At 36.9% G+C, this 24,686-nt stretch overlaps 1 protein-coding gene across 22 annotated transcripts in view; it reads right to left on the bottom strand.

Moving 5' to 3' along the window:
* Positions 1–2,744: 2,744 nt before the first annotated feature.
* ANK2 (ankyrin 2) overlaps positions 2,745–24,686 on the bottom strand; it is a 202,091-nt gene continuing 180,149 nt past the window's right edge. For all 22 annotated transcript variants that reach the window (XM_075200369.1, XM_075200386.1, XM_075200383.1 and 19 more), the window contains 7 exons: positions 19,928–20,225; positions 17,418–17,510; positions 16,875–16,958; positions 14,923–15,087; positions 12,241–12,417; positions 8,616–8,707; positions 2,745–4,826 (listed from right to left, as the gene is read on the bottom strand). In XM_075200369.1, the coding sequence (XP_075056470.1) occupies positions 4,643–4,826; positions 8,616–8,707; positions 12,241–12,417; positions 14,923–15,087; positions 16,875–16,958; positions 17,418–17,510; positions 19,928–20,225 (1,093 nt within the window). In that variant the 3' untranslated portion in view covers positions 2,745–4,642. The remainder of the gene's footprint in view (positions 4,827–8,615; positions 8,708–12,240; positions 12,418–14,922; positions 15,088–16,874; positions 16,959–17,417; positions 17,511–19,927; positions 20,226–24,686) is intronic.

Below are 24,686 nucleotides of genomic sequence, written 5' to 3' on the forward strand. Positions count from 1 at the left end.
AATTCAGTTCAAGCTCTATAACCCTTACTTACAAAGTCCATACCAACACTTACATCTGACCTTATCTCAAGGCACATATCCACTCTGCTCTACCTCTGACATCCACCTGAATTCACCTCTCGTTATCTCCTCACATGCCGGCCTCCAAGACTTCTTGAAGCCCCTAATCTTTCAAATTCTCATCCTTCCATACCTCAAACGCTCACTCATCACCTCTTCTTCCTTCGCCTGCCATCTTCATTTTCTCCCAATTGGTCCTACTCTATCTCACAACTCCTCCCTGTGAGGAGTTTCTATGTTCTCCCTGTGTTTGCGTGGGTTTCCTCCGGGTGCTCCGGTTTCCTCCCACAATCTAAAAATATACTGGTAGGTTAATTGGCTGCTATCAAAATTGACCCTAGTCTCTCCCTCTCTGTCTGTCTGTGTGTGAGTGTGTGTCTACATTAGGGAATTTAGACTGTAAGCCCCAATGGGGCAGGGACTGATGGGAGTTCTCTCTACAGCGCTGCAGAATTAGTGGTGCTATATAAATAAATGGTGATGATGATGATATTTGTCACTAGCTCCTGTATCCAGTGCTATGGAACCCTTCGGTGCCTTATGAATAAATATATTAATAATCATAATAATAATAATAATAATAATAATAATAATAATGGAGCCCAGTGGTCACTGAGAGGTCCAGATTACTGTAGCCCATTTTAATGTGTTTTGCTCATTAAATGGGGGGGGGGGGGTTGAGGGGGCCCCACCACAATCTTGACTAGGTGCCCATGAGGTCTTAATCTGGCTCTGGGTGGAATCAGAGGCAATCACTGACAGCCCTGGCCCAGCACCGGCAAAGATGTTGGGGCCATTCAGCTGCATTTTTTAAGTATGTTTACATACATCATGTTAGGCTTCTTTGAACATACTGTGGCCTTTTGGAACAATTTAACACAACTACAGAATTCCACACTGGGTCAACATCCTTATAAACATATGATGGATATGGGCAATTCAGTGGCAGAGCAGGCCAATTTTTTTTTCTCGCTTATTTACATATTTTGCATTTATTATATTTTTGCCCACCCAGACTAATATAGTGGTGCCTCTACCTTCTATTTGTAATCAAACATCCAGCACTCTGTTGGAAATCTAAAGACTCTCATATGCAAGCTACTTACAAGTTATATAAAAGAGCAAGTAGGTGTTTGTGATTTATTTCAGAGTATTATCTTGATGTGGATTACAGGAACTCTGTTTCCAATCATGGGTTAAAACCGGAGAGGGAGAGACTAAATTACACTATCTCTTTGTCTGTAAAATGTTCTGCTCTACCCATGGGGTATTTATGGATTGAGAGATCCATAGGTGTAGCTATAGAGTAGTGCCCAATACCAATTTATAGCACAGGTTGTAAAAGCTATAACCTCTTTAAAATTCTCTTTAAGGTTATTCATTATCATCAATAATATCCAAAAACAGGCCCTTCTTTGTAGTTCTGTGATATATCAGGACATCTCAACTGGGTGACAGGAGGCTGAAAAATTGAATGTATAAATTAATTAAATGTAATAAATTTGAATGTAAGGAAATAAGGACATAGGAAAATGTAATATTTTCTCAAATATCATACCTAGGGGAGTCATGTCTGGTGCATAAATGAAGGGAAACTTATGACCTGTTGTGTGGAGGTAAAATCATCTTTGTAGGACATTCTGGTAAGAAATTAGGCCAGTGTAAAGAAATCCTGACATGAAGGGTGTTTGAAAAAAAGGTTGTAAAAAACGAGTTTGCATTTACACAGACTTTCTAGTTCTGCCATCACACTGTAAGGGGGGCTGCGAGCATCTGAACCAAGTTTTAATAACCTGTGAATCAAACATATTTTTTTCAGTGAATTCATGCTCTCCCAGCAGGTAGAAATCTGTTCATTCAAGAGTGTACCATTCTTCTGTTGTTTAATCCTTTTTATTTTTCAAGGAATATTATATAATATCTCTTTGTGTTAAATTGTTGTTTTTCATCTTAAGCATTGTGGATTTATTTTCCATATTAAATCACACTTAATAAGTTCATGACTGTGTTCTTACAAATTTACATGTCAGACTTAGCTTGGTATTAGATCCCTACATAGATGAAACAAAGGAGATTATTTAGTTTATGATAACTCTGATTAAAGTAAGCTGTGAAAGATTAATTTAGATAAAGGGAGAACCGTAGGCTTCCTGAGTAAGAGTGTTAGCTCTTCATAAAAACATTGGTGGTGGCATAATTGGTAAGGCAAAAGTGAATCTAGACAGGGAGCGTTAATAATTTTTAAACAGACTAGGTGGTTGCTTTTGATTAACCCTTTGTCACACACGCAGGCTCAAGTGAGTGCTGAATCGTGACAAAGACCATGCTAGAAAGTTGGAAACAGACGGCATTATCTCTGTTATTAGAGGCTATGTTGGGTTGCCGGGTCAGATGCAATTGTAATGCAGCATGTGTATTTCATATGTCTTAGTTTCAAATGAGTGACCTGGTAAATCCAGGATCATGGGTTAAATAGGTTCCCTAAAATTTCTTGTTGGTGTTTGAAAATAATCATATAGGATAACAATGATTAAAGGGAAAAATAATTAAAAATTTTTATTCATTTCATAGTATAGCTTATACCTGTAAAACTCATATTTGGCAATGCAGATACTGTTAATATATATGTTAGATATGTTTACTACCACTATGCATATAAGATTGCCAGAGAATGAAACAAGCAATTATTTGTACATTGAACACTTTATTTAATTAAATCAGCCATTGTACACATTGCAGCTATGTATTGTTAGTGTGATTTATTTTTGCCATTTTAATACATGCCCTCATAGATATATTAAATTAGTGTTATCACCATGGGAACACAATGCTGAATCATCAACTTAAATGCCACTTCTCACAGTAGTTTTTTTTCTTTTATAACAGAGCAGAAATAAAAAAAGGAATCAGAACCCATAAAAGTGATTAACAATTTATGCTGTTACACATACATCATCTGCACCGCAAATAGCACAACAGAACTTTTTCTTCAGACATTGTCACAATGGACATGGCAGTCCTAAATAACAGTAGCCGCAAGACTCCGACTTCCAGATTTTATGGTAAATGACCTGACTTTGGTTACCGAGAAAGGAATTTAGCAATGTTTCTGCCAGAAATAATATGAAGCTACACGGTAGGTCTTTTTAATTAAACCAAAGCACTCTTTAGAATTCATTCTTTTACAAGGAATTTAATGAAATCCTATTAATTTACAACTGACATTCAACTCTCTAGGTGGGTCTTTCCCCCTCTAAATCCTTAAGAGCAAAGGCCTAATTTGTTTTTATTTATTTTTTTCATTTTTTGTATTATTTATAAATTAGCAACTTCTAGATTAATGCAATGTTTTGTTATTTTTGTTTGATTCCCAATCTATACTTACATTAAATAAACGGGTTTAAAATGTATAGTGCGTATATGTATTTATATATATATATTTTGTACGTTAAAAGGCTACATAGTTTAAACCACAAGAAGAATAAGGTACAGAAGACAAAAAATATTTCCTTTTTTTATAATCCCTTCTTTAAAAAAAAAAGTGCATAAATGCTATAATCATTTCCAAGGATTAATTCCGACATAAAAACATAAAAAATAGAATAACGGAAACCTGCATTGTGTTTTTAGCTTTTGACATAAAAATAAAATACAGAAATAGAAGAGGACACATTTGTGAAAACTGCTTGCTCAGTGCTAAGAGGGTTAACAAGTTCCACACATGATTACAGGAGTTTAATTTAATCTTTGTTTAATGCCACATGCATGTGCCATAGGAAATCCTGATAAACACGGTGACTTATTTATTTTTTCTTTAACTGGGGAAATCTCTCTCCCATTACATTATTTACAGTGCTGTGACCAGCAGACATTTCCATTAGTTATAAGACAATGTGGTCTGCTAAAGCATTGATGTGAACAAATATCTGCAGTAGTGTAGTTGAGGACTTGACTCTACCACGTGTCCAGTTTAGAATATCTGAATAAGTAATTATGCATTTTATAAGCAGCTAGCAAATTGGTTACCTGTTTCTTTACATTTTTCTTTTACTTCAGAAAATCTCAACATTGTATAGATGATTTAGAACCATTGATAGACACTAGAATAACTTGTAACGGTAAGTCTTTGAACAATAACCTTCATTCATCACTTTGCTTTCCAATAATCTACATATAAGTCAAGGCCTGCAGTAGCTTCTGAAATCTTCAGATCCAAGCACATTCAGTTTGGTAGGTAACATAGTATGATCCATTCATTTTAAAGTTATCTTTGTAGACACTATGAAGAGGCCTGTGGTCAAATCTTACAAGTGGGAGGAAAACAACAATCTGAATTCATTAAAACTAAAAAACAAAATTAAAAAAATGGATATACCATCCAAAAGGATGCTATCTTTGGTCACAAATTATCCTTGCATTTACAAACAGACACAGAAAACGGATCATTTTGTTTATGACATTTGTAGAGCAGGAGCGTCAGTGTCACCCAGTGCATATGTTACTCGTGGCCCTTGTGCGTGGAAGAGAATGTATATTTTGCATACTGACTACAGATATGTTGTAAATATGATGCCGCAGCATCTCATTTGGCCTCTTTCTCCCAGTCCTCTACACAGAAGCGGTTGAGAAGTTGCTGAAGGTCAGTCTGAAGGTCATCCTTGTGTAGCACTTCAGGAACATCCTCCAGCTGCTCAACAAAAACATGTTTCCCATGCTGGTCCTTCACCACAGTCCTCTTTTGTGTGTTAGCTTTATTCATCATTGTTCTGTAGGACATAAAACACATGTATTGTATGTTAAACATTCTAAAATACTTCAGTCAAGTGTAATTTAAAAATGTTATTAGCCTGATGAAAGCTGTATTTTCAACAGATGTTAGTAACAGTTATCTGTGTGTGCAAACTTTAGAAAATTTACAAGCACAGTGACACCACTTGGTCCAGTAACTATAAATCTGCAATCACATTTTAAATTTACCTCCCCCTCCAATGCAACATGGTTTTGCCTTACTTGCTTACTTTTGCTTAACTTTCTTTAATGAATCAGGCCCGCAATGTGGTTTTAGCTAGCTTATTTTTCTCCTCTCTCTTTTTGAATCCCTTTGTGTCCTCTCACTGGGCTTTAATTTCTGCTTCTATATATAGCTGGCAGCAATAATCTCAGGGCCCTGCACTTTTACTAGCATACCCCCTTTCTTCACCCTTAATAGAACATGCTACCATATAAAAGCCTAAATTCTAAAAGAAAATATAAAATGTGCTTATTTAGAATTTGACATGGAAAGTTATTCCCAGTGAAGCCAGCGTAAAATAAAAATGCAAAAATTGTAAGCTTGCACCATACTGGTTATGATTATGAAGGGGTTAAGAGAACTTACTGCCCAAGCTCCCTCAAGCCCTTGAAATATACAGCAAACCACTTGAGTTTAAGTTTTCATTAGAATACACAGCAAAACACTCACCACAAATGTATTCAAATAAAGCAAACCTCAAAAGAATACACAGCAAAACCCATATCCCAAGTGTGTTCAAATACATTAAGCTTCATGCTCATAGTACTTTGAAGCAAATCTCCCCAAACCGCTATATCCCAAGCTCACTTTGTCAATTATCTATGTTATATTTGTATTACTGAGCCTGAATGGAAAAATGGTTTCTTTACAGTCATGGGACCCCCAAACATCTCTTATAATCTGATTTTATCCATACCAGAAAAATACAGAGAGGGTAACATATTTTAAAGGCATACATTATTTAAGTATCTTGCATAGCACTTGGAAAAGCACCTTTGGCAGCTATGGAACTTTAAAAATTTAGAAACAAAACTCTTCTGCCCTCCAAAAACTGGTGTATCACTTGTGATTGAGAACCCATGGCTGCAGACACACACAGGTCAAAAATGATAAAATGACTGACAGAACTAGTATTTGTTTACATGAAACCCCTTCACATCTACTCACGGCAAATGCTCACACCTTAACTATACTATTTGATTCTGATATATCCAAGTGTACTTGGAGTATATAATAAAAATATTATCAATTAAACTTTTTCTCTTTTTTTTTAAGATCAGGAGCAAATACAGTTTCAGCAAAAATTTCTGCAAATTATAATGTAAAATCTGTTATGTAGAAAAAGTTTTGACACATTTCGGGTTGATTCATTACTGCTTTTTAAATCTTCAGTTAGTCATGTGAAAAAATTGATACAATGCACATACACAAATAAAAAAAAAAGCACACTTCCAAGAAAGACAAATACCAAGCAAAATATCTTAAATGAGCAGCTCAAACAATAGTGGGTTAGAGAAGTTCCTCATGAGAAGTTCTCATGAGGAAAAAGTCAACAACTTATGTATGATTTTTTTTTAAACAAAGCCTTTCAGGAGCAAACGCCACATTATACCTCTACCGGAAGACATGTAACACTATTTACAAGTAGGCATTATAACCATCTATACATTTTTTAGTAAAGAATATAGTCATTTAATAAAATTCAACTTAATTATTTGGAGAACCTGTGCAAACAATGGTTAACCTGCTAAAATAACATACAATAGAGTAGACCTAGAACTGTTGTTACAGGCATGGCCAATACTATTGTTTTTATACAGAAAAGGAATCTGTATAATATATAGCTAATACGATTTGCATTATTTATAAACTATGATTAATCATAAATTTATAAAAATATATGTTTCTCATAATATCAGTAAGATATTATTATAATACATTGCATTAAGCTGTGAATACATCATTTTAAATGTAACACTTTATGTATACTACATTTAATCATGACTTAAAAGCATATTTTAGGAACAAACTATTTGCTGTTAACCTTGGAATATATAACTGTATTGTTGACCTTATATGAAATGTGAAACATGGCTGGTGAAACAATTGGCAAAATCTGACTGGCAGCAACACTACCAAAACATATAATTCACCCATTGATTTAAAAGTTTCCAAAATTATGCAGACACACAAAAGCGCCAATGAAGAATATACAATGTATAACAATATACTATAGATATTAGAAATGAATCAAACCATGAGCCCAGAATGATGCAAAATTTTATTTAGTTAAAACAATGGTTCTTGTTTTTTGTTTTGTTTTAGTAACACCCCTCCAACTAGAAAACAAACCGCCAAAGGATCCATTCAAAATAAATAGTGCTGTGATTCATTAGAATAGAATTTCAGCCTCATTATTTAAATAACAAAGTAGAACAACATTGTTTTTTCCTTTGAGATGTAGTGATACATATGACTTAAAAACCTTTCACACATTCATAAGTGTGTATTTGTAAATATTGATATATTAGCTCATGTGCATTTGTTATTATAGTTAAGCATTCCTTTTTTTAAGATGCATCGCTGTAAAAGTAGGATTTGCGCACTTATTTTTTCTGGACTGTAAAAAAACAAAGCACACACAGCTTTAAGTATGCACATCAAGCCATTCACACATACCTAATGTGTATTCATAAAACAGATTTTTATTAAATTTGTGTTTTTCATACAGGTGTAAAAGAGTTCTAAGTTCAATTTTTCAGTAGTAACAACAACAGCACCACCTTCTGCATAGCTCATGGGAGTGAGTGGCTGACATTGTCTGATTGTTAACTGTGAACCACACTCTACATTATATTTGCCAACTTTGGCAAGTTCTGTTCCGGGAGATCGGGGGGAGGTGGGCATGTGGGGCGGGGGGAGGTGAATTGCGTCATTTGGCCCCGGCCCCTATACGGGCATCACATTTACTGGGATATTACAGCAGGCGGTGGGGCTACGATGGCATGCAAATCGCTTCACTTAACTATTGAAAGGGCTAGGAACCGTAAAGTTGCCCTGTTCTCCTGGGAGTCCGGGAGGACTCCCAGAAATTCGTGAGTCTCCCGGACATTCCTGGAGAGTAGGCAACTATGATTTACATAGATCACATGTATTATAATATTACTCCTTTAAATAACGCTGTCCTTAAACTTTAAAGTCAATAATCACGGTTTCCTCATAAAAAAATGGGTTGTATCTGGTCTGAGTGGGACAACTTTAACTTTTTCTGGGGAAAAAGGCAGTGCGAACTGCACATTAATGCTTCTTATAGAAGTTGAAAATGGGTAAACTATAGATGAAAAATGTATTTTGCTGCAGTACATGGTTGAAATGATATTCAGAGGTTAATCTGGTTGATATCTGCCCAGTATAGTACAGCATGATTTAATAAATAGATAATTAACGGTCATATGCTTTAATTGAAGTTAATAATGGAAGCAGAAGTTAGGATGATTTTATAGAGTAATATTATAATATTACAGTTGCAATCCTACAGGTTACGTTTGCTGGTCACCTAGACATGGTGAGAAGGCAGATAGGCACTAGTGTCTTGCAAATTTTTGTCATGAAGGTATCTGCTAGAATTATCATGTTTATTGGTTCAGCCCATAAAATAACTGCCTCCGCTGTGTGTAGGTGACAATGCTCTTTAAGTGAATAGGTGAACACTAATGTTAGTTTCACTGCAATCAATTAATATTGATGTCATGCCTTCCCAAACCTTTTTATAACAGTTCCGTCCTCTTTGGTAATCTGTGTTTCCACTAAATTGGGTAGAAGAACATTCACATCTCCACCCACATAGCTTAGAGCCTAAAAATGAACAGAGAACTTACTGCTGAGTGATTTTGCATGTTTTGTCCTTCAGAGCATGAATAATACATCTAAAAGAGAGGCAGCCAATATTCACTAGAGAGCACACATAAATCTCAACAATGAAATTAACTAAGCAATGCTTTCCTGATTTGCAAATATCTAGTAACAGCTAGAACTATACAGTATATCTGCCGTTTTAAAACATATCAAGACATTCTAAGTGATGGTTACATGCCTAGCTTATATTAACATGTTACATTAATGACTTCTGTGCTACCTTAATGGTATATGTAAATAGGCCACTTCTATTCAGGAGAATTAACATTCGAGAGATGAAGTTTATGTGTCTTTTTTTAAACTAAGGAAACTGTCCAAGGTGTGTAGCTTAACAATCTTCCTAACTCTGCTGATTGTTTAAGTAAACTTCACATGTTGAGCAGAAAATCCTATCCTACACTGAGCAGGGTGAAATAAGCTGTCTGTTGGTGGATATTCATTGTTTGCACAAGTTTGTGTCATGCTCCATAAAAACTAGTGTATACAGTATTTATTCAACTGGGCTGCCGTGAATATGGCATTGCTCAGAAGTCTACTTACCTGGAGTGACTTTCTTGCATGTTGTCCCTATAGAGTAGCTAAACAACTTCTCTTACTCTTTACATTTTTTACCCTTTACGCTTAAGGTTCTATCTATGTTTTTTTGCCCAAATAAAATTTCAGCTGTGTTTGATTTCCATCCTCATTGCTTCAGGTCACACACAGAATTTAAAAGCAATATTTTATAGTTAATAACTGAGACTTACATAAAGAATTTAAAATCAACTCTCCCTCTCTGAAAGTTCACTAGAGGTTAGATTGCCTGCAGAGAGGACAAGTGATTGTCAGGACAAACTGCTACAGGCTTTCTCAGGCCTAAAAACGGTGACATACCTATGATACCTTAAATATAAACCACTGCATCTCAAACCGAGACAGCGTGGTCTTGCAGTTATGTGTAAAAGTTTGTGCCCCTCTGGTCATTTTGCGCATTTCACTGAATCTGAAGCTAACACGAAAAACTTAAATATTCTAGATTTTTGTACATTTTAATGCACAATGACTATTTATTTGCTGAATTTGCTGAACAGATTGAAAAATAAAATAGAAATTGAACATTTGGGACACTTTGTAAGTCAGTACTTAGTAACACTTCCTACTAAACATTTCTTGTAGCCTGCTAAAAAAATTCTGTTCTTGCATTACAAATTTCCTTCCACTCTCCCTCGCAGAATAATTCTTAGGTTGTCTTGCTTGCATTGCATGTTTGGGGATTTCCCAGAGATTTTCAAAAAACTTCAAGTCCAGGGACAGTGATGGCCGTTCTAACCCTTATTTTTTTGTACCTGTAAGTATATGATTTGGATTGTTGTCTTGCTCAAATATCCAATATCTTGTTAATATTTAGTGGAATCCATTCTGCCTGAACAATAATTTCTGTGCCACTGGCTGCCACACAAACCCAAATACTAATAGATGTATCCCCATGCTTAACGTCCACCAAGGTGCTCTTTTCTTCAAATGCTTCACTGCCTTTACCCAAAGGCGGTGAAGCATTTTGGGTGTCCTGGCCGTCGCTATGACGACCGGGATGTCACTTCCGGAAATTCGGGCCGACCGTTGCCAGGGCAACGGCCGGACACCGAAAACAATCTCTATGCACTCCGGCAAGCTGAATAGCCGGGCTCATGTGCAGTAGATCCCACAGCCTGTGGGCTGATTAAGTAGCTCTCTTAATTGTATTAGCCTGCACCTGAATGGGGGCTGGTGGCAGGTTCCTATTGGCTGCTCTAAGTATTAAAGGCAGGGAGGGCTTAGCATCCCTGCCGGTTATAGCATTTCTGATCCAGTCTTGCTGACCTGCTCCTGTTTGCTGTACCCCCCCTGTGGATACTCTGTTGGATTTCCTGTGTATGACCCCTGCTTGGATTTTGGACTCTGCCTGTTTGCGCATGACCCTGACCCTTTTTGGCTTGTACCTTGGACCCTGCTACCTTGCCTGTGACCCCGACCTCTGGCGTGTTTATTGACTACCCTGCTTGCCTGTGACCCTTGACATTGGCTATCGTTTTAACTATCCGCTGCTTTCTACCAGTCTCCTGACCTGCCGCTGTGGTTCTGCATTACCAACCCTCACTACACCTGGAGCTAAGTCCTGGGGGCATCTGAGTACCGGTGAGCGCATCAAGCTCTAAGGGAAAGGCGGCTGCTATAGGTAATAAACCTCCGTCATCTAGTTCTGTGGGTTGGTGATCAGGGCCAGCAGCCTAACACTGACATTGGAATTTATTTTCAAGTCCTCAGTCAGGTGCTTAAAGGAGTATATGTTTGTTGTGTGTATCCACAACATCCTGAGGAGTTGGATGGGTCAGAGTATTGGAATTCTAAGCCAGTAAAATTAAAGTATTAATAAGAAAGTATTACTAAATCAACTGGAAGGGACCCAAACTTTTGCACATGCCACATTCACTATATAATATTTGTTTATGAATCTCATATCTATCTATATAATACATATCTAATAGTTATCATATCTGACTTAGGTCTGTCAAATGTCTGTCTATTATCTGTCTATGCATCTATTTCTCCATCTCCAATGTATATTTCTCTCAATTCTCTCACATCTTATAGCTATCATATCTCATATCTATCATATTTCATGTCTCTCTCTATAATATATTTCTAATAATCATCTATCTAATGTTGCTCCAGCTTCCCAAGGCATTCGCTCTGTTCTTTTGAGGACTGACTGGGATCCCCACTAAATTTTGATAAAAGGCCTGGCGGTGACTTGTTCCATTACAGTATATATCTCTTAAGCCAATATCTATCTATCTATCTATCTATCTATCTATCTATCTATCTATCTATCTAATCTATCTATCTATCTATCGCATGTTTGCTTCCATGAGAATGAGTGAACTTCTTACTTAGAAATACCACATCATAATTTAAGATTGGCAATCACTGTCACACATACTAGAATTTATAGTCATTTTCAGTCAAGCGATTGCAATTTATTTTATCGTTATGGAAAAGCTATTAGATTTCCCATCTCAGCAAGCTTATTCACCACGTCCCTGAAGTATCTATTTGTGTGCCTTGGCTGAGGGATATTTGCATATGTCAATATGTTTACAAACAGTGTATCCCTTTGGATGTTGTCAGATTAATTAACAGATTGTACAGGAGGCTTTACTGAGCTTTTTATGTTCTTCAATCCTCTGTGCTTGTTTATAGGGTTTAATTTAGAGGAAACTCAATTATTATGTAAATAACAATGTTCACTGGGGAAAGGTTTGGATTAACAACTGTGAATGTGTAAACTACACGCCATATAGTTTGCTTGGTTTATTTTATGGTGTTTCTATTTAACACTGAAAGATAGTTGTACAATAATTTGGCTACAAAAGAAACAGAAAAGTAAAGAAACTATGTTATTATAAAGAGGCCTTTTTCCAACAGCAGGGGGCCATCCATCATTACCATGTTACCTGTTCAAAGTCATCCTTGGCTGATGGAAGATCAGAAGCTAAACTAGGGTCTCCAAGATATTTCTCTGTCCTTTCACCATGGACCATGGTTTTCTTCACAACTTTGCTGACCTTACGTCCTTTCACGAGTTCAGCTTCGAACACTGATGATAAAACTTGGGGCTCAGAGAATGAGATCTGGTGACACAATTTTATTTTTGGCATTTAGTTTGTTATATTTTTGGGAAATTTTATTTTGTCTTTAAGACCCCATAAAAATCTGGCCAGAAATAAGGATTAGCAACTTAAGAACATTGTCACCTATAGGGTACATGACACTAACTTAAAGCATGGAGTATGTGGGCAATATGAATTACCGTCAAATGAATGGATGAATCGTTGCAAACTGTGCACAATATCACTGTGTTAGTTAATGATATCCAAGACGTAGATTGGTTAGTAAACTAAAATGTATGAATTTGCCATTCGAAAATCTGTTAATCAGGTAAGATATAGTTACTGATACAAATTGTTATATATGATACAGACACACACATATATACACACACGCACATATTGAAAAAATAAACAAAAACATTATTTGCGCAATTACTAGATCTCAAACTCCAACTGGTGCATTGATTGTTTTGTTTTAAAATGGTAAATTTCAATGGTAGATTTTTTGCTTATAATAGATATCAAAGACATTAAATTCAAGAGAAACTAATGGAATACTTATAACTGAATAAATACTGTATGCAGCCTGCAAAGTTGTAAGTTGTATTGGATACATGTAGCATTAAAGTACAATACCGATTAAAGATATGTACAGTTTCCTGAACAATAAAAGCCCGTACTTCAAAGGCTACTAGTGAGCTGAGTAATGCATCTGAAAGAACGGACAAGTTTATACTTCACTAAATATATCTCTATGGGCCTGATTCATTAAGGAAAGCAAGACAAAAAAAATTAGTACGTTTTCTCTTGGACAAAACCATGTTACAATGCAAGATGTGTAAATTAGTTTATTATTTTGCTCATAAGTTAAATACTGGCTATTTTTTTCATATAGCACACAAATACTTGATAGCTTTATTTGTACACTGAATTGTAAAGTTAATCTAGGACATGCCCTACCCCAACTAGAAGTCTGTCCCCACATTTTAAACTTATCGCCACCTCCAATGCAACACGGATTTGCCCAGGTGAAAAGTTACTCATTATTTTGCTTTACTTTCCTTAATGAATCATTCCCTATGTCACTATGATCTCTTTCACTCCTGTGCAAATAGTGGTCATATTAATAGGGAAATGTTGTCAGACTTGCTTTATAGAAATGCATTGTGTGGATTAGTGGACTCATACACAGGGGCAGATCCAGTGATGTCACCGCAACTGAAACTCCTGCAGTCTCAGCTTTTGACCTCTATGAAGTCCCATTAGGACACAATCCTGAAGATGGGGAAGGAGCTTCAGCAGTCTATAATGGCGGAAAACCTTCATTTTTAACACAGTTGCAGCGGAATGTCAAGTTATTGCTGAACAATGTATTTTATCTTCATGGTTCATATATGAATTACTCAGCATGAGGTTTTGTGTGTGGGGGGGGGGGGGGGTTAAACAATTTTCTTTCAATATTTTCAATCATTATACAAGTAAGATATGTGTAATGTTAGCAACTAATACAGCTTTTTAGCAGCTGCCATAGCTGCCATATGTATTGGGTGATGACATCTAGGAAAAACGCTTTCCCTGCAATAGAAAAACCTCTTTAAAAAAGGTAAAAGAAAAACAGCAGATAAACTATCTGTGTGATACCACCCTTAATCATTTTAATATGACTCTGACAAATAACCCAAAGTCTATCATTTGAATCATACCTACATCCAAAGGCAAACTCAATACAAGTTCAAACATATAAGGATCTATTTTGTCCGTCGTCAAAAACAACCAAAGCAAATTTTACTTTCGCAGATTACTCTTCCTAACCAGTTTTGGGTGTAAATGTATCAAGCAGAGAGTTTTGCCTATAGCAACCAATCATATTCTAGCTATCATTTTGTAGAATGTACTAAATAAATGATAGCTAGAATCTGTTTTTTCAAACCCGCCGAAAAACTCTCAGCTTGATACATTTACCCCTTGGTCTCATTTAAATAGCAGCAATGTAATGACTTTATGAAAGCAGTCACATTAATCGGTAATTAGCTTTTGCAAAATGTCCCATATAGATGTTTTCATGCCACAATTAGAAATAGTAGATAAAAGACTGTTTTCCTGGAAATTCGGTTCTTTAATCCATCATCATATATTTAATTGTTAGCAACTGCACTAATCATCTTTTCTGTCTTGTGAATATGTTCTCAGTGCATCAACTCTTTATTCATTTATTGTTAGGGAATTATTAATGGTGTTTTTTTTATTACCCTCCCAAGGACTGAATATGATTCAGCATGTTTAATAAGCATCAATAATTTATTACTTATAGAGGTATTCTACTCAGGGTATAATATATTACTTTTCCTGTGTTTTGTGAGGCTTTGTATGGTTCTCATCCATTAATATGCATGTTTAATAATAAATGGGTTCACACCTAATTTATGCTATATTTTCTGGGCATTCCGTGCCTATACACAAATGCATCAGCATGTATAATTTATTACAACTACTTATTTTAAACTGATGTTGTTTAGTCTGGCTCACCTCAGACTGTTCACTGTCGCTCTTGAGTACGGTGCGTTTGAGAACTTTAGACACAGAATCTCCCTCTTCTATTGTCATTGGCTCCTGAGCTCCCCCCTGTGCCATCACTTCTTCTTTCTCTGTGCCGTCAGGTAAAACAAATCTTCTAATAATTTTCCGAGTGACCTGTGTAGGGGTGAAAGTGAATGTTGAAATCATTATTCTAATAAGTAAAACGTGTTGTACATAGGTTGTGCTTCCCATGAAATGTACGGCTGACTCTGACAGGTCACTGCCATATCTCCAGTTAGAACATGAGCTCTCTGGTATAGGTTTGTCTTTATGAATCTCTTAGTAATAATCACCGGCTGCCCACAACTACAGGAGACCTTGTTATGTGAAACTAACAGAGGTCACCTGCAAACAATAGTTAACAGTGATGTAAGAGCACTGGACATCCCTCCACCTGGTACCCCCACCACTACATCAAAACCGCTGTTTTAATAGCTAGGACAAAGTTACAGATCTATATATAGAACAGGTCACCTGCTCAACAAAGGTACCTTCTGTATTATATGATGGCCCTCTGGCCTTCCTGGTGCATGAATGATTCCAGAGCTTCATACTTAGGTAACAGTGGGGATTCCAGTGTAGGGTGTAAACCTCTCTGATATCAGGGGATGATAGATGGGCATATTCTAGAAGGGATATGTCCATTGGTAGACACATATTCTGAGACAGAATGCTTTGGAGTTTAGCTATTTTTAACTACAAAACTTAGAGACCACAGACTGTGACATAGTTTGCACCACATGTTTTATTTTGGGTACCAAATACAGTAAAACGGCTATAAGAACCTAGGGCCTGATTCATTAAGGATCTTAACTTGAGAAACTTCTTATTTCAGTCTCCTGGACAAAACCATGTTACAACGCAAGGGGTGCAAATTAGTATTCTGTTTTGCACATAAGTTAAATACTGACTGTTTTTTCATGTAGCACACAAATATCAATTTTAAATTTCAGTGTACAAATAAGCTATCAAGTATTTGTGTGCTACATGAAAAAACAGTCAGTATTTAACTTATGTGCAAAACAGAATACTCATTTGCACCCCTTGCATTGTAACATGGTTTTGTCCAGGAGACTGAAATAAGAAGTTTCTTAAGTTAAGATCCTTAATGAATCAGGCCCCTATTCATTTGTCCTCAACAGGAATCTGAATTCTAAGGAAATAACCATTCCATGTTATATAATTACAGTGACAAGGACAGTCTTCAAAACTGGTACAAATGGGGTGAAATACTCTGAGGGATTCTGTGAGTACAGAGTTGTGTGGTTACACAAGTAACTGGTGAGAGTAGGAAGGATCTGCACAACTGAGGTTATGGTGCTGAAAATAAAATGTTCCACTGCTGGTCCTTAAAGACTTTACAGCTAAGCAAGTGCAGTCACAATCCCCAAACACTAAGGATGATTGTAAAAAATAAACTCTGGTAGACAAAGCTGTAACTTCATATTTTAGCGCCTAGGGCGAGAAACAACAATGACGTCCCCTTCGCCCTCAATTTTAACCAAATGAAGCTAAAATATTCATAAACTGCGCCCCTCTTCAGAGGTGTCCCCTGGGTGGTCGCCCCCTATTGCACAGCCCTAGCTACAGCTCTGCTGATAGGCTTCTGGGAAACTTGGTACACTTACTTGTAGAGGATTAATTCTACCCCCAAATACAACAATAGGAGCTTCAAGAGACAATTGAGTTCTCCATTAATAAAGGAACTGGTCTACTAGGTCAGGGATTCCACTGTTGTACTAATACTAGATATAGATATGTGTTTCTTTTATACAGATTATGACCAGGACTCTTGCTTTACTATAATGTACAGCCCTTACCCCAGGATTGTGTACTAGCACTTGAGAAGATCTAGAAGACAATGCATTCACTTAAAAGACGTTATTCAGTACATACTGTACCTTTTTTACCACAGTATGGCCATGCTCATCTGTGTATTGCTCTTCAGTCACAGTCTCAGGGAGTATGTCAGGCATATTGTCTGCCTAAATAATACAAAAAACAAAAGAAGGGCATTTACTTAAGTCCAACTCACATAAGTAAACCCTATCCATTATTAGAGGGTGCATGATACCAAAATAAATATCTAAAGATTACTAACAACAAAACTCCAAAAACAAGTCTGCAAAAGAAAAAAGTGTTAACTACATGCATAGAACTTTGGACAAAAGTGCAGTAGTCATTACAGAAGGAGTTACTATCAGCGTTATGTTGGTCTTCTATCCGAACTTTTGAAGGTGAGATGAGGAAGCTCATAATCTACTTTTTCTATTGACACTACTGTGCGGTGCTGAGAACGTAAACAAACTGGACATGCATTAGTAAGGAAAACATGCAGACAGCCATATTACTTAATAAATAATTGCCCCTCATGACCCCTGCAAATATAGCCAGGACTTTACAGCCACTGGCGCAGGGACATGCAGGAGTTAAACACTTTGTACCTGAATAATCACACGTCGGCGAACGACCCTGGTAGTTACCATCTCGTCCTCATCTGAGTTGGTCTCTAGCTCACCTAGCTCCTCTGCTAGCTCCTGGTGGAGGCATGGAAGCAGTAGTCTATTTACCATGCCATATATCTGGCTGCCTTAAAATCTATTAAAATTTAACTACTAATAATAATTTGGTGACGTAGAAAACAAGCTTCCGTCAAACAGTAAGGCAAACGAAAGCCATTAGACTGTGTTTGCTGTGTTTGTGTTGTGTTGTATTAGACTTGCAGTATTACTAATTTATTAATGTAGAAGTACCCAGGAGTGAATGTATTTAGTCCAGTCAAAATAATGCCAATCAACTTTATTCCATTTTCTAGATCACTTTTTGTTTCCTTTCACTGCCACTGGCTCAAATACTTTGCAGGAAACTTGTTTTCTTAACTCAAAACATGATATTCAACTTGGGGTTTAAACAATTCCTTAATACTGACAAATGGTAAGATATTTATTATACGCTGTTCACTATCTTTTGGGCTTCAAGTGGAAAAAATTTACTTAGAAAAAACGCAAAACAATTGGTGGTTGGATGATTGTCCGTTCTCAATCGCCAGTTTCCATTCATTTCACAAAATGGAAAATAGTTTAGACAAAGAATTCCAAACGATCTGTGTGGAGCACCAATCGTGCCTATTTTTCTAGTCTTCTCAAGAGAATAATCAAAATCACTAGACTAAAGATGGGGAACCTGTGCAATGAAGTTGCATATTCTGTAATAACAATTCTGAAAATGTATTATAGGGTCTGTCCATTTGTTATAGGAAAAAGCATGTGTATCTTCCATTTCTAGCACATACATTGTGTTCCTTGTAGCAGCCACTTAGTGAGCTGATGGTACCTGCAGGACGGTTAGAAAATTATACATTCAAGTCACTTCTTAAATTATGTGATTGAAAGTTGGAAAAAAAGAGGATAACGGCTTGATGTCCTACATAATGCAAGTAAGAGCAGGTGGGAATTGTAAATTTGTAATGCCACAACTTCATCTAGATGAGCTTTAACCACTTTTCAATTTACAACATAGCTAGCACTACCTAAATTGCACAGCAAATGCACTAGTTTCATTTTTGGCCATATATAGACTTTTTTTTTTTAGTAAAGACTGTTTCTTGTTTCCATAAATCTAATACATTTGCATTGATAAACAATATTCAGTTGTAGAGATAAGGAGCTTTCATATTTCAGACTACTCTGAATGCAGCTAAGCATCTATTAACAATATACAAAGTCTAATTTTTTTCCCATGCGCTGTGGCTATAATGATATTTTAATTGGAATGGTTTTGAAAGTAATAACTGAGCTAGGACCAAGGGGCGAAAGCTGCCAAAAGTTTCAATGAAATCCCGTTTTTTAACTTAAATGAAATAGAGTTGGATGTACATCCATAAAATATACATTTCCATACTGCACAAGTACACAAAAAATGCTTACGCATATGTCTGTATGTAGACTTTTGTGCATCATTGAATGGGGAGAGAAGGAGCAGGATAGCGCAACACAAGTACAGTAAGGGCATTATTCGCGTAAATGTGACTCAATGAGATGTGGACACATGTTAGGAGGCATATCACTGTGTGTGTTGGAGGTTTGGTGCAACAATGCACAACAATAATAATTACTATCAGCAGCTAGCCTCTTCTGATTGGCTAATTACGAAATTAACCCCTCCAGCTGATAATACTAAATTCATTGGCATTTTGGCTATATTATATGAAGTAACAGCAGTCTATTCGCATTACTTATATGTCACTTTCATTGAATCTACTGCAGAATCGAAGATTGACATAACATATGTTTGTATTTAATTTAACTTAATTTCATTTAATTTAATTTGTATTTGAGTTTGTATGTAATATTTTATTTGGAAAATGTGACTTTTGCATTTAGAAACAATACTGTTAAGACAGTTATATACACTCTTTTGTGTATATTACACTTCATTATATTACTTTTATTTTGTGTACAAATAAGGTAATGCGATTTTTGCATTCACTATTTACACTTTCACATCCCTGCTCTGTCTTTATGCTTTCTCTACACTATCCCCACAGGTCCGTGGGGCTTAAGTATTTATATGCTTGACTTACGTCTGGTGCATCTGATACTATTTTGAGCTGGAAAAGTCTTGAGGTGGATTAAACTGAACAAATACACTTACATACGCTTTTTTTAACATGTGTTTTTTCCCTGTGTACATTTTGAGCACATATGCGTCCAATTCTAAGTGAGCCCGAATGGGAGTAACAATTTTGTTTCCTGAACCAGCGTTCTTGAGAATGTGGCCTATGAATTCACTAGTAACAAGTGAAATCAGAGAGACATGAGACAATTTGAGTCCACAAACTGGTTGGCTGTAGGCAGGAATTATACTTTAAATATACACAAATGTATTTTAAATCTACACTGTTAGCCTGCCATTTGTATTTTATAACCAACCCAAAATCTTTGTAGTGCTTTACCTTTTCAAATGAGTCAAATGACTTGTATTCAGAAACGCATTCCAGCTTGTCTGCGTGCTCGTCCGATGATTCCACTATGAAGAGGTCATTTCTGCTTGCGCCATGGTCTTCCTGCTCTGACAAATCATCTGGTTCTTGTACAATGGGAGATTCACTAAGCTGATCGGACACAGGAGTCTCCATACAAGGCCTACCAAAATCTTCACATGTCCCTTGAGGAGACTGAGTCATTTCCTTGCAGCATAGCGAGTCATCTGTTGCCTCCGGCAATTTGTTTTCTAAATCAGGAGATGTAACACTGCAAAAAGACAAGTGGCAGCATTTATTTGTTGAACTATTTCTTTCTTATTTTTTTTTTACATTCATGTAAATTCTAATATTTTACGTGTGATAACATACATAACACAACATACAATATATCTGAAGATGCCTAATTGGTGGTCTGGAGGCAAATGTAGCTGGCCAAAGCATTGAAGTGCCCATCACCTCTCCTGAAACCTCCACAGTCATGGTTGGAACAGTATTCCTTCTGTTAAATGCGATCCACTTCATGGAAATACTTGGGACATAATTAATATACCATAGGTGCTTTAGGTGTATGCAAGGATGAGAGCATAAATCTGATATGATGAAATAGAATATTAAATGCCAGGACCCAAATAAAATATTGCACTGATACATAAATGAACCTGATTTTCAACTAGATAAATGTTTGACTAAATGTTTTTAAAATTGAACAATTAGCCAAGTAGGAGGTAATTAGGTTGAGCAAACCCTTTTGTGAGGAGACCTGCTTAAGATATGCAGATCACATACATCCATTGTTTTGATCATGTATTCCACTTCCTAAATGACTTCCTTTCAATAGGTAGTGTAAACATAAAGAACCACTAAATGTAAATGAGAGCCAGATGCCTAGTTGAGAATCTTGGAGACAAAGGCCACATTTGAAATCCTATACAGGTATTTAGAAATATGGGCTTCAAAGGAAAATGTCTTTATAGTTTATATTTTGGGAAATATGGGTGGCACTCCATACCAAGGAGCAGAAATCACACCAGGGTTGTGAATGACAGGTACTGGCGGTATCCGGGAACAGTTATAATCACATATTTTGGGAAAAGGTATGTCACATAATTTTATCATGTTTGGCATCAAAAGATGGACAAATTCTTAGAGGATTAATTAATAATGAAATTGGGTCTGTGTGACGCGCCACAAAAAAGTTATGTCACATAGTAGAATTGGGTAGTAAATCAGGCAACATGCAAATGGTGATTGAAAAAAGTATCACAGACACAACCCCTGGGGGTGGGGACAGGTGTTGAAGTGTCTTTAAAAAACTGAGACCAGTTCCAACAAATTGTCAGACTTGTGGGAAATCAATTCACATTGATAAGCTGTCCATCTTCCAAACCAATTTCCCTTGTCCAGAAAATGCAAATTCATGGAAGTGCTACTCTGAATGTAAGCCCTTTTATTTTAAACTGCTTTGCTTGTATATGTTATCTCAATCTATTAATTGTTTACTAATAATTATTTATATCTGAATGCCCTGTACTTTGGTATAATAAATCTATAATTTAATATGTTGCGTCCTTGATACTCTAACGAATCCATTAGCCTGTTAAGAAGAATATAGCTCGACCTAGTTAACCCTTTGAATGCCAGTGTGTGATTTGTTGATACATTTGATTAACAAGCTTAGTGTGTGCTTGCATTTACATTTGTGTAACAGTCTGGAGGTGTGAAGAGTTAACCCTTTGTTCGCTGGTGTGGGTCTTGCTAGCCTGGGAGCAACTAGAAGCCTTGTGTGCCAGTATATTGGGGTCCTATTGCCCGTTTTCAATAGGTTGTGGCAAACCTGAAGTGTGTGAAGTTTGTGCACTGTTTGGGGCGATTCAGTAGATCTATAACCTGTGTGATAGGTAAAGAGAGACTGCAGACTGGAATCGTGTGTGACCTCATATAGCAAACACCCCAAAGTCACGGCAGCTGGAGTGTGTTCGTGACAGTCTACTTAATACTTTATGTGTGTAATACAAACATATATTTTCAAGTCGACGGGTTAACTGCTGACATTTCCAGTGTCGGAATTGTGACTGCATCTGCATGTCTTCCACGTGACAAGTGAAATAATTATACCAGCTGGTGATCTGTTACAATGTGTCAATAATAAATACACCATATGGAAAACATGCACTGTTAGGGGTCCTGAGAACCAGGTTTAAGAATCACTGGTCTAGTCTGCCTGTTTTGCATATATTTGTTTCTCTTGATATTTTCTATTGACGTCTTAACTATGTACTATATAAGTTCCCACCATTTGTGCTGAGAGACTATTCCATGAATCTATCAACCATACTGTAAAAAAAACCTTTTATATTACCCTTTCATTCTGTCGCCTTCCAATTTTAAAGTGTATCCCCTTATTCTAGATATCTTATTTTTTAACAATACTGCCTTCCTGAACTCCTTTTCATAAATAATTCCCTTTGATATATATATAAATGTTTCTATCATCTCCCCTCTGTCCCTTTTTCTCTTCTAAGTTGTATGTGTTCAGTTCTTGCCTGAATAGTTTTTGTTAAGCAGCCTATGCACCATTTTTGTAGCCCTTCTCTGTTTTTTCATGAATACAAAGTACTTAGTGTGAGGTCTCACCAGTGACCTATAAACTGCCTCTTCATGCTATAAATATATCTATACTACTATTAATATATTTTCCTTTGCTACTCGCTTTTCCCAATGCTTGACCACAGTGATCTTATTTCCGAAATGTCAAGCATTTCTACACGTATAATTTAAAACTGTACTGCTTTTCCTTGATCTGCCACTATCAATACACATTTTATCATCTTTACAGTAGCAGATCGAATTTTTTTGTTGCCTGTCTCTCAACTAGTTTAAATAACCACTAATGAAATGTCAGAGCTCCTCACCATGCTCACCAGAGTACCAGGATGCAAGACATCTCTTTTGAACAATATCCTTGTCTAACTACCACTTCATCTCTCTTTTGCCCTTTGCCTCCAAATTACTCAGATGACTTTGGTACAACCGCCTCATAAATTACCTCTCTGACAACTTCCTCCTCAATCCTTTCCTAATCTGGCTTCTGCCCCCCCCCCTCCTTGGTTCACCTCCTTCCTCTCTAACTGCTCTTTTTCTGTTTCTACATTTGACGCCTCTTCCCCCCCATCCATACTTCCTGTGAGAGTCCCTCCATTCTTGGTCCTCTGCTCTATGTCTGGGTGTCATCCTTGACTTCTCCTCCTTCACTCCCCACATTCAATCCTGATACTTTCATCTCTGCAAAACTTGGCTCATAAATGACAAGGGAAAGAGAGATTATTTTCAGGTGCACTGGTACTCTCTATTAGAGACTCATGAAAGAGAAAATTGGAACTGTTTAAAACTTAACTTTTATTAGCTGTATGGATCAGCGAAATATAAAAGTGTGTTAATCTTAAAACAACTGTGTGCTATTAAAATTCACTGGATGCGCCAAAAGCCATACATACAATATAATAAGCTGGTTAAATAGCCCATCTCCCATGAGCAAAGAAGTCGTTCTTAAGTTAACACTCCATAGACCATGTCTGGTGTATGGATGATACTGAGGACTAATCTCAGGATTAGCAAGTAGATAAACCTAGCTAGCCTGTTGATCTACAGGATATATCACGCTGGTATATAATAGGTAGATAGCAAGACACTTTTCTATCATTTGCTCCATCTAACTTTGTATCTATTGGAGCGATTTGGCATAAATATGAACCCCTATAATATAACAGGCAGGAGCATCCAGCACGCACGTTTCGTTGTGTGTGCTTAATCGTGGCAAGACTTGGCTCATATCAGACCCTTCCGCTCCCTTGATGTCACCAAAACTCTCATCCATTCTCTGATCATTTCTCGCCTTTTTTATTGCAACCTTCATTTCACTTAGCTCCCCTGTACTCGCCTCACTCCTCTTCAATCTATATGCTTTGGTAAGACTTCCTCTCTCATTACTCCACTTCTGCGTCTCCTCTCTGCCAAGGCTTACATTGGCTTCTTTTCCTCTACAGAATCCTCCTCAAACTTCGCATCCTCACCTACAAAGCTCCCTACATCTCCAACCTCATCTCCATACATGCTCACTCTCGACACTCTGATCGTCCAACGACAGCTGCCTCACCTAAACTCTGTAACCACGTCTCACTCCTGCAGTCAAGATCTCTCCCCTGCTGTCTCCACCTCTGGAATGATCTCCCTTGTTTTATCAGACTATCCCCTAGCCTGCAAAGCTTCAAACACTCCCTTAAAACCCACGTGTTCATTAAAGCCTACCATTTCACTGCTTAAACACTTCCCTGCCCTCTTTAGGACACATTGCTTTTTATAGAGCTGACTACTGCTCTCTTTAGGGTACATTACTTTTTATAGCGAGACTCTCCTGCGGAATTAATTAACTAGATATCTGCTCAAAAGCACCATCTAATCTGGCCAAACAAGGGTACTGCAAACCGTGTGAATATGACAGGTTGGATCAGTTACTAGATTTACAGATAAATGAGAGGCAGGATATAGGAAATCTCAAGCATGACAGAAATGGAGATAGCTTTAGACCCACACATGCTTTAATTTGTGTTTCATTTTGTCTGGTCTTCCGATTCACTCTGTATAGACACAGATTCAATCAGATGTGTGAGGTTGCCTGCAACCTGAAGAATACCTGGTGGCTTGCTATGGAGCCTGACTGGCCGGATCAAAG

Source organism: Mixophyes fleayi, chromosome 1, assembly GCF_038048845.1.
Source record: "Mixophyes fleayi isolate aMixFle1 chromosome 1, aMixFle1.hap1, whole genome shotgun sequence".
Lineage (NCBI taxonomy): Eukaryota > Metazoa > Chordata > Amphibia > Anura > Limnodynastidae > Mixophyes > Mixophyes fleayi.